Source organism: Batrachochytrium dendrobatidis (assembly GCF_000203795.2).
Source record: "Batrachochytrium dendrobatidis JAM81 unplaced genomic scaffold BATDEscaffold_1, whole genome shotgun sequence".
NCBI classification, from domain to species: domain Eukaryota; kingdom Fungi; phylum Chytridiomycota; class Chytridiomycetes; order Rhizophydiales; genus Batrachochytrium; species Batrachochytrium dendrobatidis.
In genome coordinates this window covers 4,342,309-4,360,447 of record NW_006281099.1, presented here as the reverse complement: position 1 = coordinate 4,360,447, position 18,139 = coordinate 4,342,309, and the positions used below count along the sequence as shown (strand labels likewise).

Sequence of the window (18,139 nt, the reverse complement as noted above, 5' to 3'; positions counted from 1 at the left end):
AAATGGGCTTGAGAGGAGCAACCCTGACCTACAGGCATACTTTGAGCAGTGATGTTCATGATGTGTTGGTGAATCTCGCAGATGGTCAGATCTGATGGGAAACTTGGTTCGTGTCGGATGAAATCTACGCGATTGACAATCAAGATTTTAACGACTCGAAAAGCTTGGGTTTTGAGAATGATATACAATGACTGCTTGTGCATACAAATCTGACTTGTTCCCAATCAGATCTGTAATAACTGGATATCATTTATATTTGAATGATCAAATTCAATTTTATGCTCTTTTACATGCACAACATCAGTTGTCATTAAATAATACATTATATTTCACTTGTGTTATTCAGCAATAATAGTACACTCGATTGTATACACTTGAAAATGTATTTAATCAACCCGAGTGTATGACATTAAATAACTTGAGCCAGAATGAAAACGTATTATATTTTAAAATACGAATTTGAAACCATCGAACTAGTTAAACGCAACGAATATCCAAAATCGCTTGAAACAGTTCACAAAACGAGTTTTATTTTACGCGAATGCGGCTGTAATTTCCTTTTCAGGCATCAAAAAGCTGGTCTTGCAATCTTCAGCTTTTTATAGCATTACAAAACTATGAGCAGCAGTATCTCCACTAGCACAAGCGATATTGCTGCTGCTACTACTACCCATGCTCACACCCAATCAACTCCCCGTCCTGGTGTTACCGTTGTACTTGGTTCTCAATGGGGTGATGAAGGAAAAGGAAAACTTGTCGATGTTCTTGCCCAAGACATTGATGTGTGTGCCCGCTGTCAGGTAATCTACTATTTGGACAGTTTATGATCACTTGTTGTGTGCATGCACTCTACTATCTGTTCTATCGTTATAAGCTGTACACCGATTTTTAGTCTGCAAGTACATTCTGTAGTTTTAAATTGCAAGCATGCTCTCTTATTAGTCAGCCATTGCACTAAACGATAGAATCTATCAATAACTTTTTATGAATTGATCTCATTCTTGCTGCTTACAAGTGTACTTGTTTGCATCCATTACATCTCTTTCATTTGCTTTTTGCCTATCAATCCATTTCAGTAATGTTTTAAACAATCATGTGTTCTTTACATTAGCAATTCAGAGTCTAGTACTAATGTAGAGAAACTATTTTTTCCATGCATGATCTCAATGCCTTATTGATGAGTTTGGTTTCAAAGATACTGAACAAAACCTTGTTTATTTTTACAACTTTAATGATACTAGGGAGGAAACAATGCCGGTCATACAATTGTTGTCAATGGGGTCAAGTTTGACTTCCATCTCTTGCCCTCTGGTTTGATCAACCCAGCCTGTCAAAACATTGTTGGAAATGGAGTCGTTGTTCACCTTCCATCCTTTTTTCAGGAAATCGAAACTACAGTTTCCAAGGGTGGGTTTATGAATGCAATTTAATGTCGAGTTTTTATTGTATCAAATATTACTCGATTTACTCACTCATTGTTTAGGAATCAAGGTTGCTGGTCGTCTTTTTCTTTCGTCTCGTGCTCATTTAGTATTTGATTTTCATCAGATCGTTGATGGCCTCAAGGAAGACGAGCTTGGTCGTGGTAGTATTGGTACTACCAAGAAAGGTATTGGTCCAGCCTATTCATCCAAGGCTAGTCGCAGTGGTCTTCGTGTCCATCATCTTTTCGAGTTTGAAGAGTTTGAGGCCAGTTTTAGACAAATGGTTGCCAACAAAAAGAAACGTTATGGCGATTTTCAGTACGATGTCGATGCAGAGATTGCTCGATATAGAGACTATGCTGCTCGTTTGCCCGAGTATGTTATTGACTCGATCAAGTTCATGCATGATCAAATCAATAGCGGAAAGCGTGTTTTGATTGAAGGTGCGAATGCATTGATGCTGGATTTGGATTTGGGTACCTATCCCTATGTGACTTCCTCCAACACCAACATTGGTGGTGTGTGCACTGGACTTGGTATCCCTCCGCAAAAAATTGGCAGGGTAATTGGTGTTGCAAAAGCATATACCACTCGAGTTGGCGCTGGTCCTTTTCCAACCGAGCAACTCAATGTACGTAGCCTTTTGCATTAACATACTGCAGTCAATACTATTGAAATGTGCATTGGCTTAATCTATTTGCATCCTGATAGGCTTCTGGTGACATTCTGCAGACTGTTGGCCAGGAATTCGGAACCACTACTGGACGTAAGCGTCGTTGTGGATGGCTTGATACTGTTGTTTTGGAATACTCCACCATGATCAACGGCTACACCAGGCAAGATTGTTTCTATTTTTTTAAATTACATGTAAATATGGATCTGTCGACTAATCTATCATGTAACCAGTCTCAATTTGACCAAATTAGATGTTTTGGATGGATTGGATGAGATCAATATTGGTGTTGCATATTACTACAATGGCAAAAAACTTGATTCCTTCCCTGCCAATCTGCACGTATTAGCCAATGTCGAAGTGAAATACGAAACTCTACCTGGTTGGAAAATTGACATTTCCAAATGGTAAAATCAATGATATATGTTTCATATTGTTATATTTCAGCCTTATGCATTGCACTAGCACAAAGGCTTACAGATATCATGTATTTATAAATAGCCGCAAGTTTGAGGAACTCCCTGTGAATGCACAAAAATATGTTTCTCGTGTTGAGCAACTTGTTGGTGTTCCAGGTAATAATTGAGATTGAAATCTGTATTATATTAATTGGAGTTGCAACTAACGTGATTGCTATGATTTACTTTAACTAGTCGAATGGATCGGAGTTGGAGTTGCAAGAGATGCCATGATTCACCGTTCGTTAACATGATTGCAATGTCTATTAAAACCTACATTCATATTGGGTTTAGACCAACTTTTATTTTATAATGGATGCATGCATGCTTTACAGCCGTATTCATGTAAAATGAAACAAGTATGTCTATAATAAACAGCTAGTCATGAAATGATTGTCGATTACTGGACAACATTTTGTCATTTGGCTTTTCTCCTGGTGAATGACATGAAACCAACAGCTGTATTACCGAATGCAATCGTTCTCTTGGACTAGAGCATAACTGATATTAGAATACAAAATGAGAAGAGTTGAATCTGGATTCAAACTTGGTGATCATGCCATGCACGATTCCAAAAAAGAAATCTTAAATCCAAACCATAGTTTAATATTGCTAATGAGCATTGGATTGATTCAATGTTTAAGCGTAACGAATATTGCATATTCCAAGCAAAATACAGACAGTTGTTGTAACCAGTGTTTTACGTGAATACAACTGAATCAAGTTGATGGGATGACGTCGATACCTACATCCATGCAAATGCAATCCACCATGCAACCACCACAGCAACAAATGCATCCACAATTACAGCTTCAATACCAACAGCAGCAAATGTATCAACAGCAGCAGTTACTATTGCAACATCATCAACATCGACAGTTGCTTCAACAGCAGCAACAGCAGCAACAACAGCAACAGCAGTTGGTACTACAGCAGCAGAAACAGGTTGTACCAGACTACAAGCCAGAATTACCGGATTCCATCAGTCCTGTTAACAAGAGTTATATCACTCTTTTTCGACAGAGAGAGGAAGGCTACATGAACCTGTTACAGCAGCAAAACAGTCGTTTGGACCAGTTGTTTAGAGAAAAACTACAGGAATCTCATGCCCTTCAACAATTTGCTGCTCGCAACGTACTACTGGCTAGGACTGAAAAGGAATCGGCTAATAGGCCTCGACTGCGATCTTTTATATTGTAAGAACATATAGCATAACTGTCATGATATGGACAACATGTTTGATGACATGTATGACTATCGTGTAATTTATTTTAGCTCAGACGAAGATCAGGAGCATGCTGCAGATAATACAGTTACACTTGTTCCAATTCGACTAGATATTGATTTGGACGGCGCTAAACTACGAGATACGTTTACTTGGAATCTTCAAGGTGATTTGATTAGAAATACTCGAATCGATGCTTTTTGGTCATGGTATTAACTAATCTTTTGATTTTAGATGATGTGGTAACTCCAGAACTTTTTGCAAAAATACTGTGCGAAGATCTGGCACTGTCTGCTGCGTTCCAGCCACTTGTAGTCAAGTCCATCAAGGAGCAACTTCGTGATTTTTTCCAGCATGCTCCCAACACATTGCTTCCCCTTGAACATGACACTCGTGGAAACGATGATCAGGATGTTGGCACCAAGGATTTACCTGAATTACGGACAGTCATCAAGGTAGACGTGACATGTTTGAAATGTATGGATTTACTATGCCATCATTCTATTCGCCTTTGCTCAATTTGCCCAATTTGTCCAATTTGTCCAATTTGCTTTGCTATATAGTTGGATATAACCATTGACAATCAAGCCATGGTGGATCAGTTTGAATGGGATATTGGATGCAAACGTAACAATCCCGAGGCATTTGCTGAACATTTGGTCAATGAGCTAGGACTCGCACCCGAATTCAAGTAATATTTTTGACAAATCAATGTTTAGAAATCTGTTGTTTGTAACCTAATCGATCTGGTCGTTAAATTCATTCTAATAGAACAGCAATATCTCATTCTATAAGAGAGCAAATGCACACGCTATCAAAATCGCTCCTCTTGATTGATCACAAATTTGATCTTCCACTTCCGATCCCTTCCACTGGAAGTGGGTTGATTGACGATGATGATCTTGCCACACATTTTCTGCCAGAAATCAAGTCTCAATCCGTGCTTCGTGGATTAAAAGAACATGGAGAGTTTGGTCCGTATTTGAAAGTTGCTAGTGCTGCAGATTTTGAACGTATTGAAAAGGAATTAGAACGAGATTCTAGGTATGTCCATGACATGTTTAAAGACTTTAAAATCACACGATAATCACTTTTGTAATGGATTCTCATTGTTTTTGGACAATTTTTAGACGGAAACGGAGACAAACTCAGCGAAGCAGGCGTTTGGTGACACTTCCAGATCGTGAAGCAACGCGAACAAATCGTACACCTCTGCCCAAAGCGTCGCATTCTGCTTCCAATTCAGTCGCAAGTAATCTATTGGCTTCAAATATAGCTGCAGAGAGTGACACTGCTTTCAATAGGCATACTGGTGCCCCGTCTTCCGCGTCTCGTACTGGCACGGCTTTCTTTGGATCAGGGACTTATATTTCAAGACGAAGAGGTTAATTATTTCAAATAAATACATCTGCAAAGCGTTTTCCATGTTGTATATACCATGGCTTGTATTTTGTATGGGGTTCAAAACGTTTACAGCTTTAAAAATCAATTTTACAAGGATTTGTATTACGACAGTTGTGTTATAGCAACAAATCATCAATTTCTACAGTGTTTCGATTCCATGATTTTCGCATTGGATAGGGTTGATGGGTATGCTGCATTCTTTTTTGTTTCTGGCTGGGTGTAGTTGGGATAGATTGATATGATACTACTGTTGACATGTCCCGTGAACTCCCAAGCAAATCATCTGCATCAGAATCGCACATTGCGTTGTTTTTAAATCTAGTCTCGATATCCGATTCCGTCTTGTCGGTACACATATCATCGCTATCATCAGATTGGATTATACATATTTGCCGTTTTGTTTTGACTCGAGCCGCCTTGGTAGGTGTATGTTCCAACCACACACATGTATTGACTTGGTTTAGATCTTGCGGCATTTTAGAAATGTGATGGTCTTTAGTGCAGTCATCATTCATCAGAACCATGTCATCGTTTTCTTGTAGTTTTACAGGAGAGGTATCATCAGACATTATCGATGCTTGTAGCATGTGTCGTGACCGCCGACGCTCGACATAGGCACGCATAGATCGCTCAACACTCGTTGGTGCAGTTAAAGGGTCATGAGAATCAGCAAAGGCAAACATATAACCAGGTGAATAGGTGCATGTTTTTTGATATGGGATAGGTGTACCACCACTTAAATCCTCAAAGCAGGACATGTCTGAGTCGGTATCATTTAAGCAACAGAGAGTGTCTGGCAATTTTACTTTGGGTAATACGGGATGAGGCGTAGCCAAAATATATGCATTCAATAATGGTTCAAATCTCCTATTATTTTCAAACCGCATGGTTTCAGAATGAGTTGAATTTAAAATGGAATAAATGGTGACTTGTGAAAACACGGTCAATAATATACACCAGCTTACCATTTTTCAATGTGGGTCAACGAGTCGTTTGGGCTCAATTCCTGCATCTCTTGCAAATATTTGCGCAGCTGTTCAATAATTGTTTCGTATGTATCATTTGAATCAGATTCTTTAAAATGCAGCAGGTGGTTCAACAGAGCAGCCACCACCGCTCGAGAAAGTGCGAATTCACTGTGCATTTTTGCCAGTGTGCAAATCGACAAGAGCATGTCAGGTATAATCAAGTCCGACGTCAACATGGCGGAAATATTTATCAGCGATAAAAGCGACGATACAGTTTTGATTATTTTTTTGGCACAAGCTGTTGCTTTCAAACCCGATTCAAAACTGTGACAAGTTGGATTTTGATTGAATTCAAGGTATGCCAAAGTGCATAGAATAGCAAAGCAGGTATCAGCACCATGTGTAGTAGAAACATTTGTCATGTGATGACAGACAATCCGAGCATATCGAGAGATCAATGTAGAAATGACACGCAATGTTTCAAAATCCCAATCAGGTTTGACATTTCTTAAACGCAAAAGCCATGCTGCAGTATACAGAACCAAATCGTATGTAAGGGACAGATCGCGATTAGACATGGACTGATTGCAGCTACTTTCATTGCTAGAGTGATCTGCATGGTCGTCCGCATTTTCGTCAATGGGTATCGAAACAGCTATATTCACCATTGTATTCATCTGTACTCGATCCTCGTCAAAACAGTTTTCAACCTCGTCCAAAATATACTTTAAAACTCTTAATGCACTCGCAACTTCGATCTGCGCAATCATCCATACAATCTGCATCATCTCGCTCTGCAATGGGTATTTATTGCGCTTGCGCAATTGTCTTTTATGTATGTTTGATAGTGATAGTGATATAGATACTGCTCGAGCAGAAATAATGTGTTCCCAGGTTCTACGTTTGATTAATCGAGTAGATGTTCGCCAAGCCCAAACGTGTTCCTGTGCAAGTTTTGCCTTGAATATCTCTGTTGGTCTGTATGTATATGACCACAATCGCTTGAGCAATTCGAATGCCTAGATAAAGCCCCAATCCAAATACATGGATGGTTTGATAGCTGTTAGCAAATACATATCCGCGAGTACTGTTTGCATAATTCAGATCCTGAAACATACATGCCAATCAGCACCGTGAGATTCACATATAACAATCATATGGGGAATGATGACACCTTGAACCGTAGGGCTTGCAGGGACCACTTGTTCAAACATGTGCTGAAACACAGCTGGTAATAAGTAATGATCTGGAATTTTATCCTGAAGCAAATATTCTATATCTGAGCAAGATCTATTAGAAGATGCAATGAATCTCGGTGTTTGTAACGGCACAGATGTTGCAGCCAAGGCACGTCCGACCGTAAATGCTGACAAAATTCCTAATGGCAGAATAGGACGAAATCGAGGATGGCAGGTATCTACAGAAGATTGTGTATCAGCAAACAAGCTTTCCTGAAAAACAGTACATCCAGATGAATGTTGTTGATGTGAACTGGAATATGTATGCAGAATGGGCAGCCATGCTCGCTGAATGAATTCATCAAAACAGTCCATGAATGCAGCAACATGACGACGGATGGGATCTGCAAGCGATGAATGGGAAGATCGATGGCTGGAAAGTTGTTCAGAATTGTTATTTCTGTTTGTATTGGTTTTAAACCTGACCTTTGAATGAGGTCGTTTGGGCAGTACAGATGATGTAGTTGGCAAATCTAATCCTGAACCATGTTCATTGTGACTATGCGTAGATGTCTGCAGCATAACATCAGAAAGTGCGCTGGGTGATACCAGCACTGCATATTCAAGTGACTGGAGTCGACTCTTGAGTTGTCTAAATGTACTCTGCAGTTTCCTTTGATCCGCCAATGTCAGATCCATGTAGTCTTCTGGCTATTAAACCAAAATTTCTAGAAAAACTACAAGTTTGTATTGACAAATTTTACTGTTTAAATTTCAATAAAAAACACTTTATTGTTTGGCACAAACCAGTCCTTTAATCATGTCAAAACTGTTTCCGTCTGGCTGAAGTAGTCGCTCAGATCCATCACTTGTCACTTTGGCTTGCAGCAGTCCTTGTCGATCTAACCCAACAATCACAGCTTCTTTTGCAACTCCATTCTCCATGATCCTTACTTTTTGATTGCTAAACCATTCAAATAAAGAATGTAGGTCGAAAATGATGATTGTTAAAAAACAGTACTGCCATCTGAAATACTGTAAACATGTATTACCTGTGAAGCCATTTTTTATAGTACATGGGCAAGAAAGGTTCAAAACGACTCGATTTTGTAGAATGCTCAATATCACTCATAAACAATCCATACAGAGATTCAAATGTATGTAATATGGCAGCCAACATGGTTTCATTACTGACAGTGTAACCATTTGGTGCATCAGATGCAGCTACCAGATCGTTGATGCAAAGCGTTGGTTTGGGATTACTGACATTCAATCCGCATCCTAATACAAATATCGCGTAAGCTTGACAAGGATGGAATTGGTGACAACTCGTCCATTGAAACAATCACCTACCAACAACCAGGCTGAATGCACCCTTGTAAAACTCGGACGTAATCAGAATCCCACCAATCTTGCGCGGCCCATCAGAGGTTTGAGCATAGATATCGTTGGGCCACTTCAAGCACACTGGCAGATTCTAATCATTACAAAAGTATAAAAAGTTGAAGCAATCCAAATAAATACTAATCTACAGACAAGCAGTTTGGTATACCTTGCAATGGGGTAAAGATTGAACTGCCTCGACAAGCGCTAGTCCAAATAAATATTGCAACAAGACAATCGATGAAGACTCCTTGTGCGACATTTTAAAAGAAAACTGTAGGCATCCTTGCTGTGAAATCCATGAGTTGCGACCCCGTCCTAGACACACAATAGATGGTCTGATGAATTAGAAACAAGTCAAAAGATGCATGCTCAAACATATACGCTCAACTCACCCCGTCCACACAGTTGATGAGATCCAACAAAAACAGTGCCGTCACTCAATGCACCGCGTAGCTTCATGTTTCTAATCAACACAGGATTAATGGCTTGGTACCTTTATAAATGCATTTATGATGGTTTACCTTTCCAAAACAGACTGAGTCGAGGTCACTACACGTCCATACATAATAGGCAATCCAAACGACTCGGAACCATTAAAACTACTTTTCAATCGCCTAGCATTCAATTCAGATATGTATGCTTCAATATTAAACATGTCTAGATTGTTCAAATTAACGTGAGCATCTCGATTGCATAAAGCCCGAATCTGTAATATCCCAGTAGATGGTACAGCCTCTAGCAAATCCAAATCCATCAACTTGGATTCCAGACGAGGATGAATAAACGCAGGATTGATAGTAAGTTGCCATGAATTGTGAGTGTCATTGACATCAACATATGTGGTCATTGCATTGTCTATAGATTCAATTTGAAGAAATTCAAGAAACTTTGTTTGCTCAAACTCTGTTTTGAAATACAGTGAAATAGGGCTTAACATGGGCAGATCTGCATGATTGATACTAGCAGAGATTGATGATGGTATTGTCAAGTCATCCGAGTTCAAAACAAGTCCCAATCGTTTTAATACGTTCTTGAGCAGTGCAAATCGACCAGATTCGGCAGATTCCAATGAAGCAAGGATTTGATTCAAACGTGCTTGTTCATCAGGATCAGTGATATGAGCAATACGAGAACGGTAGTAATCAGCAGATACCTCGAGATGAGGACCAACAAGTATAGCTTGACCAGAACCAACACTGCAATCGACAATTGCTGGTTGATTATTTTTGGCATACGTGGCGAGAATAGTGCAAGATCCATTGGGTTGAGCCAGATCAGTCACGATAGTAGTCAAGACATGATCCTGTCGAAAATCAAAGTATGGTCCGCCATTAACGTAGATTGTTGTAGATGCAGATTCACCATCAAACATGGATGGATCGTGTATGTTAATATCCATAGCAAGCGCACCAGCCTCGGATTCATACTGAAATAGAACAGGAGAAGTAACTGAACCACAGGCAACAGCAGAACAAAACTTCAATGGTCGCTGACCAACCACTTCGATTCCTTGCCGACCTACTTCAAACTCGACACTGGAACAGGCAAAGTAGGCTCCAGCACAGATACCCAGATACTTGCCACCAGTAGGATTGTGACTTGTGCAGTTAGTGGAGTCCATGTATTGACGAATGGCTTGGATGCCCAGTGGGTCCAATGCAGCCAAATAGGCCAGATCTCTCCCTCCAGGCATGACCAGCAATGCAGTAGATTGCTGCCATGGAGCAGTGGACAGAACATGACTATCGACAGGAATAATGTCGTATGAATGCGACAAATGTTGCCTCAGCTGCTGCATCAACTGACGCTGCAGACTTGATACTCCCGGCCCATTATAAACGAGAATATTTAATCTCGACATCTTACAACTACTACTTGCTACTGTGATCACAGTCTTTGTGGTGTTTACTCCAGTGAACAGCAATTGGTTTCTTGAAACAAATCCTGATCCTCGCTGTCGATACTTTCCCACTGCTGCTAGTATAAACTCCAGATTCTCAATTTATATTTTACAGCCGTATTCACGTAAAATAAATCACTTGTATTGATCTTGGATTGTCTTGGAATAAAGTATTTCCTACTAGAAATTGATTGGTTTTTTCTAAAAGTTTTGTATTTAATATCAGATAGGTTTGTATCCAGTTCAAGAAAAACAGATTACAGCTGTTGTTTCTGTCAATCACTCAATGTTTAGATTGGAAAAAAGAAAAGCTGAAGAAATGTCAAGAATGTGCACAAAGACTAGTAAACAGCTTACAAAAATGCTATTCAGTAAAATTAGTATCAATCCAGAATGAAACTGTTTATCATGTATTCTGTCTTCATTATTTTACGTGAATACAGCTGCAATGCATCAGTTGTTTTACCATGCTACTGTTACGAGTTCCGTGCTACGGGCTGTTCATTACTACTCAACTCCATCATATATATTGTAAAATCTGACAATTTTAAACTCGATTGGCTGAAGGGTTAAACCACCATGTACTCAGCGTACAATCATCTGAACAACTGGCTAGTAATGCTTGTCTTGCGTTCCACACTGCCGAATACACCACTCCTGAATGTCCTCGCAATCGCTGAAGCAAATCTCCCTTGTCTCGATCCCATAAATGCACTGCGCCATCCTGTATGCATAGATTCATTATAAATCAATGATATTTCTACAACCAACAAAACCATTCAAGTCAAGCTTACTTCAGATCCACCAACAATCAGCGAGTTTCCTAAAAACGATGCTCGAATGAAATTCTTGGATGTGTTTTGGTGGCCCTTGAACTTGCGAATTGGTCGTAACTAAAGGATCGTACAGATACAACACCAGATTCAATTCAAAAGATTAAAAGACTGCTCATTACCAATTATGAGTGCAGTATCTTTACCATGCGGATATCCCACAATCGATTCGAATTGTCTTTGGAACTACTTAGCAGCAGAGTGCCATCCGAGTTCATTTCAACACATGTAACTTCGCCCAAATGCGACGAGATTGTCTTGATGCATAAACCCGACACAATATCCCAAAATTTGATTGTGTTGTCCTTGGACCCACTAATTATCAAGTTTCCAAGTGGATTGAATATCACTTTAGACACAGAAAGCTGGTGTCCGGTAAATGTCTTGGCAGCTACTCCACGTTCAATGTCATACAGTCGCACTACTTTATCGTATCCGCCAGAGACAAGAAATGACTGACATTCCACACAAATATACTGTAAACAAGTATACCAAATCTACTCATATACACGGTACCACAAACTTGATAGTGCAGTAGTATAAATTTACAAATATTAAAACTTACGTGGGTTGGATGGTATTTAACCGTGTACATGTCACCGCTGCCACCAGAAAGTGTGCTCAAACAGGGCATACCAGAATCATTGATGCTCCATACTTTGATGGTAGAATCACCTGATGCACTTGCAACATAATTGCCATTCAATGTAGATGTAACATCCCATATACGAGATGTATGACCCTCTAATATACCCATTTGAACACCAGTTTCTGTATGCCATACACGGCATGTGTTATCACTACAACCCCAAAACTATTAGCACATGTAACATATCAATACATGCCGAATGGATAGTCAACTCACCTAGATCCCGACACAATCTGTTTTCCATCTTCTCCAACAAATTCTACACACTTGATATTACCAGTGTGACCACTAAACACGCTTTTGACAGTATTGGGCACAACCAGCGATGAATAGTCCTGCAACAAACTTGAAAATAGACATAAATTAGCAAGTACAGCATTTAATCTCTCACAATTCAACCAGTCGGCAAAACGTAAACACGACATTTGAAATATACTCACGAAGATATTTTGGGGGTAATTGTTGGAGCATAGCGTGATGAACCCATTTGATATGCAATCGCCTGTCTCAACAGTTTCAATAAACGCTTTGGTGGTACATACACAGCTCCTAGATATAATCAAAATGATAGTTGTTAAACCAACTGAACAGGGTAAAGCTGCTTTACAAATCAACGCAGTATAATATATTACAAACTACCTTCGCGATCTCCTTCATCATAATCAATCATACTTTGGAATAGCTCTGCTAATTTCTCTCTAAAACAAGTATATCTGCATTAGATCAAACAATCAACAACACAGCATGCTTTTAAACTAGTACACCTTGATGGTCCAATGCCTTCCCAGTTTTTAAACAAAGGTGAATCTTGAACAGACTTTGCAGTAAGAAGATAGCACAAGTCTTTAAACTCATTAGGAGTAGTTTGCAAATGCTCCAAAGGCTTCAATCGCTTATTCAAATGCGTAAATGCCTAAAGGAATAACCATTTAAATGGATCAACATCTGATTCACATTCAATTGCACAACACTAGTCTTTTGGTGCGTAAATATGCAGGCTCAAACCTTTTGAATCTCATGGTGCTCAATATATTCGAGATACTGTTGTTTATACGCTGCATATACAAAACTCTTGTTGTTTCGAATCAAGGGACGAGAACACAACTTGTCGATCTCGGGCCAATCTCCATCTAATAGTCCAAATTAAATTACCACTCATCTTTCTAGCAATATGAAACCATTGCATGCAGCATTGTATTTACCAAAAATTGCTTTACGCATTCGCTTAATCTCGGAATAGTTTTCCTCTCGCTCAAAAGCCTTTACATTAGCCTCATCTAGTAAGATCATCTTGGAAGATGCATAACCCTCATCGCCAAGGTACTGGGCAATCAATCGCACAATATCCTAAAAACAGTGTCAACAACTTATATTTCAAAAAATAGATTCACAGCAAATATAAACTCTTGCCTCTTTGATATGGTCGTTATTGGCATCAAATATATCCTCTCGAGGATCAATGACGTTGTCCATGCTCCATCCAGACACAATCCGCTGGTGCTTTGCTAGTTTCAGCCAACTGTTGTGTATTTAAATAGCAGATATATAAATAGATTAGCCAGATGGCATGCGCATGTATTAAACAAGTGCTGCAGTGTATAACTTGTAGTGTTTTATGCCAGTTCAGTGCTCACTTTTCTTCCTGAACTAGTTCAGCACTGCCAGCTTCTGTCTGTTTTTGATTACTACTATTGCTGTCCATGCTACTCTCTACAGATGCAACAGTCGGAATCTGAGCATCCAAAGTCAATCCATGAACAGCAGACACAATAGAAGCAGCAGTGGGTGTAGTATCATCCTCGGCCAAACTCATGGTTTCAGTATTTGATGTTGCAGTAGTTTGGTATAAAATCCCACTTCTTCCAGTGCCAACAGTATTCAATGGTTTCTCTGGTAGTTTGTATTAGATTCCAGGTTGGGTTAAACAGGAAACTTGACAAATTAAAGGTTTCCCTTTAGATACCCCACTGCAATCCATCTTTACAAAGCACTCGTTTTACTACATTAAACCCAAACTGGTTTATATAAAGATGTGCATGGACCAATAAACTACCCACAACGCTGTGTAGACTCGATTGTCGAATCTACCAAAAAACTAAATCCAACATAAGCTTAAAAATGTTTGGCAATCTTTAAATTTATTCAAAAATAATCAAAACAATTCCTTCAATTCACAGAAGCTGTTCTTGCTCTGAGTTTGCTACGATCAGAACTACTGTGGTGATGACGATGATGACGCCGAGATTTATTCTCAGTTGGGGCCGAGTCGCCAGTGCGAGGCTCGCTTTCTGATCCAGCACTACTGGTTGGAACAGTCTTGTACACTGAACCTCTAGTGTTACTTCCAGACAAATTCAAATTCTTTTTTCCAGAACTTCGTTTGCTTTTTTTCGGTGTTGCCATCATTTCTTTGGGACCGCTTGTAAATACTTCTGAAAGGGGCACTTGGATAGCTTTTGGTTTTCCTTGTTGTCCCGGTTGAACAATCTTGCGCGATTCTGGACTCTGATTAATCTTGACAGTAATTGACGGAATAGCGGCTTGTAGCTGCAATCTGGACATTTCCGTGATGTTGGGGCATCCTGTCACATCCACTTCCTTTAATGTAGCACACGATTGTGCTAAATATCCAGTAACTCTATCCGTCATTTTTCTACACTGGCGTAAAGAAATAAACTTCAAATTCCGAATACTAGCAGAAAAATATATGATGGATGCGTCTGTCAACTGTTCACAAGCTGTAAATTGCAATCTAGTAAAGCTTTGCGATCCCAGAGAAAGATCATACATGCCGCCATTGGTGATTCTGCTACAAAATGTAAGATTCAAATCTGTCAGATTGTAGCATGATGAAGCAATCCATTTTAAACAAGTGTCGGTAATATGATCAGAATCCCTCATATCCAACGATCGAAGTCGTCGGCAATATTGAACAATCAAAAAAACTCCAAAATCCGAAATACGTTGGCATCGACGCATTTTTATATCCTGCATCTCTGGAGTGCCTGGTAGCAATCGTTCAAGCTGCTCGTCACTGATCACTTTACAGTATGATATGTTGATGCTTTTCATATTGGACCAAATATGTTCGTTGAATCCGATACCAGAAATCTGACTACAGTGGCTAATGTCTAATTTCACTAGCTCAGGACACCCTTTAGCCAAATGAATCAACCCGATATCCGTTAGCTTCCAACAATTTGATACATTCAAACACTGAATGTTACGGCACCGTGTAACCAATGTACGTATATCATTATCTACAATCATCCAACACCCAGTAAGATCCATCATGGTTAATGTTTCGCTACCAAGGTATGCAAACACTTCCAAAGCCTTTCGATCGATTTTACGAAACTCGGACCGTAGATTTAGTACACGCCAAAACTGTTGCATAAGCAAAATCTCATTCCATCGTCGGCATACTCCTCGCAAGCGTAACATATCAGAAGGTAAAACGTATGAAAAAATAATTTCAAGATGAGCTTCTGTTGCATCAGTAATGCTGGTTAAAGTTTTGTGGGGTGGAATTTGAAGCTTGCGCTTGACTTCTTCACGAAATTTAATTGGAACTACCCACTGTTTTGCTGCCATTGTGTGATATTTTACTGGTGCAGACATACTTCGGGCTTTGGAAAACTCTGCTGAAGAACTGAGGGTGTTTTTCAATGTGCTCAGCATTTTACCAAGAGCGCGTTGGACATGTGTAGATGTTTCCTTGTCTTTCAGCACAATAGACGTAATAGGTAAATCCGACTGATGTAATGTGTATGTGCTCATTCCAGACTGAACTGCTGGATCGGGTATAGAGTCTTGGCTGATACTTCGCGAAAACTCCTTGAGCTTGCTTGGCTTGCTATTGTCCTTGGCTTTGCTTGATCTTCTACGCTTGGAAAACAGTTGTCCAAACGGAATCATTGATGACACTGCAGATCCATTGGAAGATCGTTCTTTTTCAGCCGACTTTTGTATATCCATTGCATTTCCAAGACCAGCTTCTGATGACTGAACAGTTGAGGGTTTTTGAGCTTGCGTCAAACCAGAAGATACAGTATGTGTAAGAGCATGTTCAATGGGTAACACGCGACCTTCTGCCAATCGAAACCGCTTGTCTGCTTCAAGAGAAATCATTTGGAAATTGTCTGGATATTGTTTCAAAGCCTTCCGCATTGCATCAGCAGACAGCACTAAAAGTCGGCACACGGTGGATTTGACCCTGACCGATGCAGTGCGATTTACACCTCTTACGACACCCACTTCACCAAAGAATCCTCCTTGAAAAACCTGATCATACACTGTATTGCCATCATCAGAAACAATTTCAACCTGGCCATGCGCAAGAAAATACATTTCAAGTGATGGCTGCCCAGCACTGATTACCAAATCGCCTTCCTTCAAAGTGCGGATAGACGTGCTTAAAGCCAATGTGCCTAAAAACCCTTCATTGCATTTTTCAAATATGGGCACTTTGCGCAATCTGCTAACTGTCGCCTCGATATCGAACCGATGCTTATCACTATCAGGAACATGATGCTCTTGCAGCGCCTTTTGTCTCGCCATAAACAACGTGTAATTATCTTTGGCTCGCTCATGAATCTGTCCCATAAGATTAGGGTAAGTTTTTAAAATCGATTGAACTGTATCGTTGGAAAGCTCAACCAATGTGGTTTTACTACTTGCGCAGACTGTTGCAGTGCGATTTACTTCATAAAAAAGCGACACTTCGCCAAAAAATGAGTTGGCATCCATTTGAACATAGACTTGCTTGGCATCTTCGGAAACAACTTGTACTGCGCCGTCAATCACAAAGTACATTGAACGACCGATTTCACCCTTTTTAATGATGATGCTGTTTTTTTCTGCTACAAAAATTCTTGATGCCAATACAATCTGATGCAAAAAGGCTGTTGGTGTATTGCGAAAAAGCGGTACCTGTTTGAAACCCAAAATACAAAGCATTCAAGTATTGAAATACCATAAATGCGTTAAATCATTTGGATCAATCGCAGAATTGGCATACATTCAGTACAACGTACAGTTTTCAATTTTTCACGAACAACTTCCACATCAGTAATGTCATGAACTGCCTTGTCCAGATTGGCCTTTTCTCTTGACTCAATGTACTGTAGTCGCTGTGAAGCCTCTTTTTCAATCTTCATTTTCACTTCTGGGTAATTCTCCAGCAAGCTGTCCAAATCCTTTTTATAAAGTTTAAACACCGTGACATCTCTCGTGGCACATCGAACAGATGCTGATCGCTTACTGCTAAAAAACAGTCCAACTTCTCCAAAAAAACTGCCTGGGTGGAACTGGGCAAAGACTTGGTTGGTCGTCTCATTAAATACCTCTGCTACACCTCGAACAACAAAAAACATCTCGCTGGCCATCTCACCCTTTTGAATAATCAATTGATCGTTGGTATAGTTTACTGGGCGAAGCGAAAGTGCCAAATTGTGGAGAAACCCAATCTCGCAATCGCGAAATAATGGAATGGTTTTTAAATCCTGTTGAGTGACTCCGATTTTGAGCTCCTCGCCAAATTCAACCTGGACTGAAGACTCTACTTGTTTGATATGAGATGTGTATCGCTCTTCAGCTATTTGAGCTATTGAAACTGCTATGCGTGGATACGGTTCAACGGCTTTTTCCAGAGATTCCTTGGTAAGAACAAGAAGAATGCTTCGGCCCCTTGCTCGACACGATACTGTTCTATTCAAGATCAAAAATATCAAATATACAAACAGTTTTTGATTAATCAACAGTTTCAAGATATAAAAATATTATTTTATTTCAAATGAGCTAAGCAGGCATGAGCATACAGACTGGAACTTGATTTACTTACCTTGGTATGGAAAACAAGAGTCCAATTTCACCAAAAAACGACTGTTCTTTGAGCACATTGATAATAGTCTCACCTAGCAAGTCAATACATTAAACATTATTTTCATTATATCAGTATACCAAACTTTTTAAACCTCCGAGTTCATACACTCATACCAGGATAACGCCTTTACCCAACATGTGCATGAATCTATTCATGT

At 39.6% G+C, this 18,139-nt stretch overlaps 5 protein-coding genes across 5 annotated transcripts; 2 read left to right on the top strand and 3 right to left on the bottom strand.

Annotated features, from left to right (window-relative positions):
* Positions 1-571: 571 nt before the first annotated feature.
* BATDEDRAFT_32828 (adenylosuccinate synthase) lies at positions 572-2,942 on the top strand. The gene is made up of 7 exons (XM_006675609.1): positions 572-800; positions 1,242-1,407; positions 1,484-2,055; positions 2,136-2,260; positions 2,331-2,504; positions 2,599-2,672; positions 2,751-2,942. Exons 1-7 carry the CDS (start codon positions 618-620, stop codon positions 2,807-2,809), a joined length of 1,353 nt encoding a protein of 450 aa, XP_006675672.1. The 5' UTR covers positions 572-617; the 3' UTR covers positions 2,810-2,942.
* Positions 2,943-3,326: 384 nt separating this feature from the next.
* On the top strand, positions 3,327-5,169 carry BATDEDRAFT_85210 (uncharacterized protein; the record flags this gene model as incomplete). The annotated part of the gene is made up of 6 exons (XM_006676401.1): positions 3,327-3,751; positions 3,831-3,946; positions 4,015-4,235; positions 4,344-4,471; positions 4,552-4,824; positions 4,911-5,169. 6 exons carry the CDS (start codon positions 3,327-3,329, stop codon positions 5,167-5,169), a joined length of 1,422 nt encoding a protein of 473 aa, XP_006676464.1.
* Positions 5,170-8,378: 3,209 nt separating this feature from the next.
* Positions 8,379-9,032, bottom strand: BATDEDRAFT_8991 (biotin--[acetyl-CoA-carboxylase] ligase BPL1; the record flags this gene model as incomplete). Its single annotated transcript, XM_006675002.1, has 3 exons — positions 8,379-8,611; positions 8,684-8,807; positions 8,883-9,032. Coding segments are annotated over 3 exons (507 nt in total), but the record flags the coding sequence as incomplete, so codon positions are not given.
* A 1,984-nt stretch (positions 9,033-11,016) lies between these two features.
* Positions 11,017-13,989, bottom strand: BATDEDRAFT_85199 (uncharacterized protein). The gene is made up of 12 exons (XM_006676126.1): positions 13,733-13,989; positions 13,509-13,617; positions 13,301-13,445; positions 13,104-13,228; positions 12,863-13,011; positions 12,738-12,796; positions 12,539-12,647; positions 12,315-12,443; positions 12,015-12,249; positions 11,596-11,904; positions 11,411-11,509; positions 11,017-11,340 (listed from the first exon to the last, which is right to left on the bottom strand). The coding sequence occupies exons 1-12, from the start codon at positions 13,909-13,911 to the stop codon at positions 11,164-11,166; spliced, it is 1,824 nt and encodes a 607-aa protein (XP_006676189.1). The 5' UTR covers positions 13,912-13,989; the 3' UTR covers positions 11,017-11,163.
* A 2,463-nt stretch (positions 13,990-16,452) lies between these two features.
* Positions 16,453-17,286, bottom strand: BATDEDRAFT_32827 (uncharacterized protein; the record flags this gene model as incomplete). Its single annotated transcript, XM_006675608.1, has 2 exons — positions 17,135-17,286; positions 16,453-17,030 (listed from the first exon to the last, which is right to left on the bottom strand). Coding segments are annotated over exons 1-2 (699 nt in total), but the record flags the coding sequence as incomplete, so codon positions are not given.
* Positions 17,287-18,139: the final 853 nt, after the last annotated feature.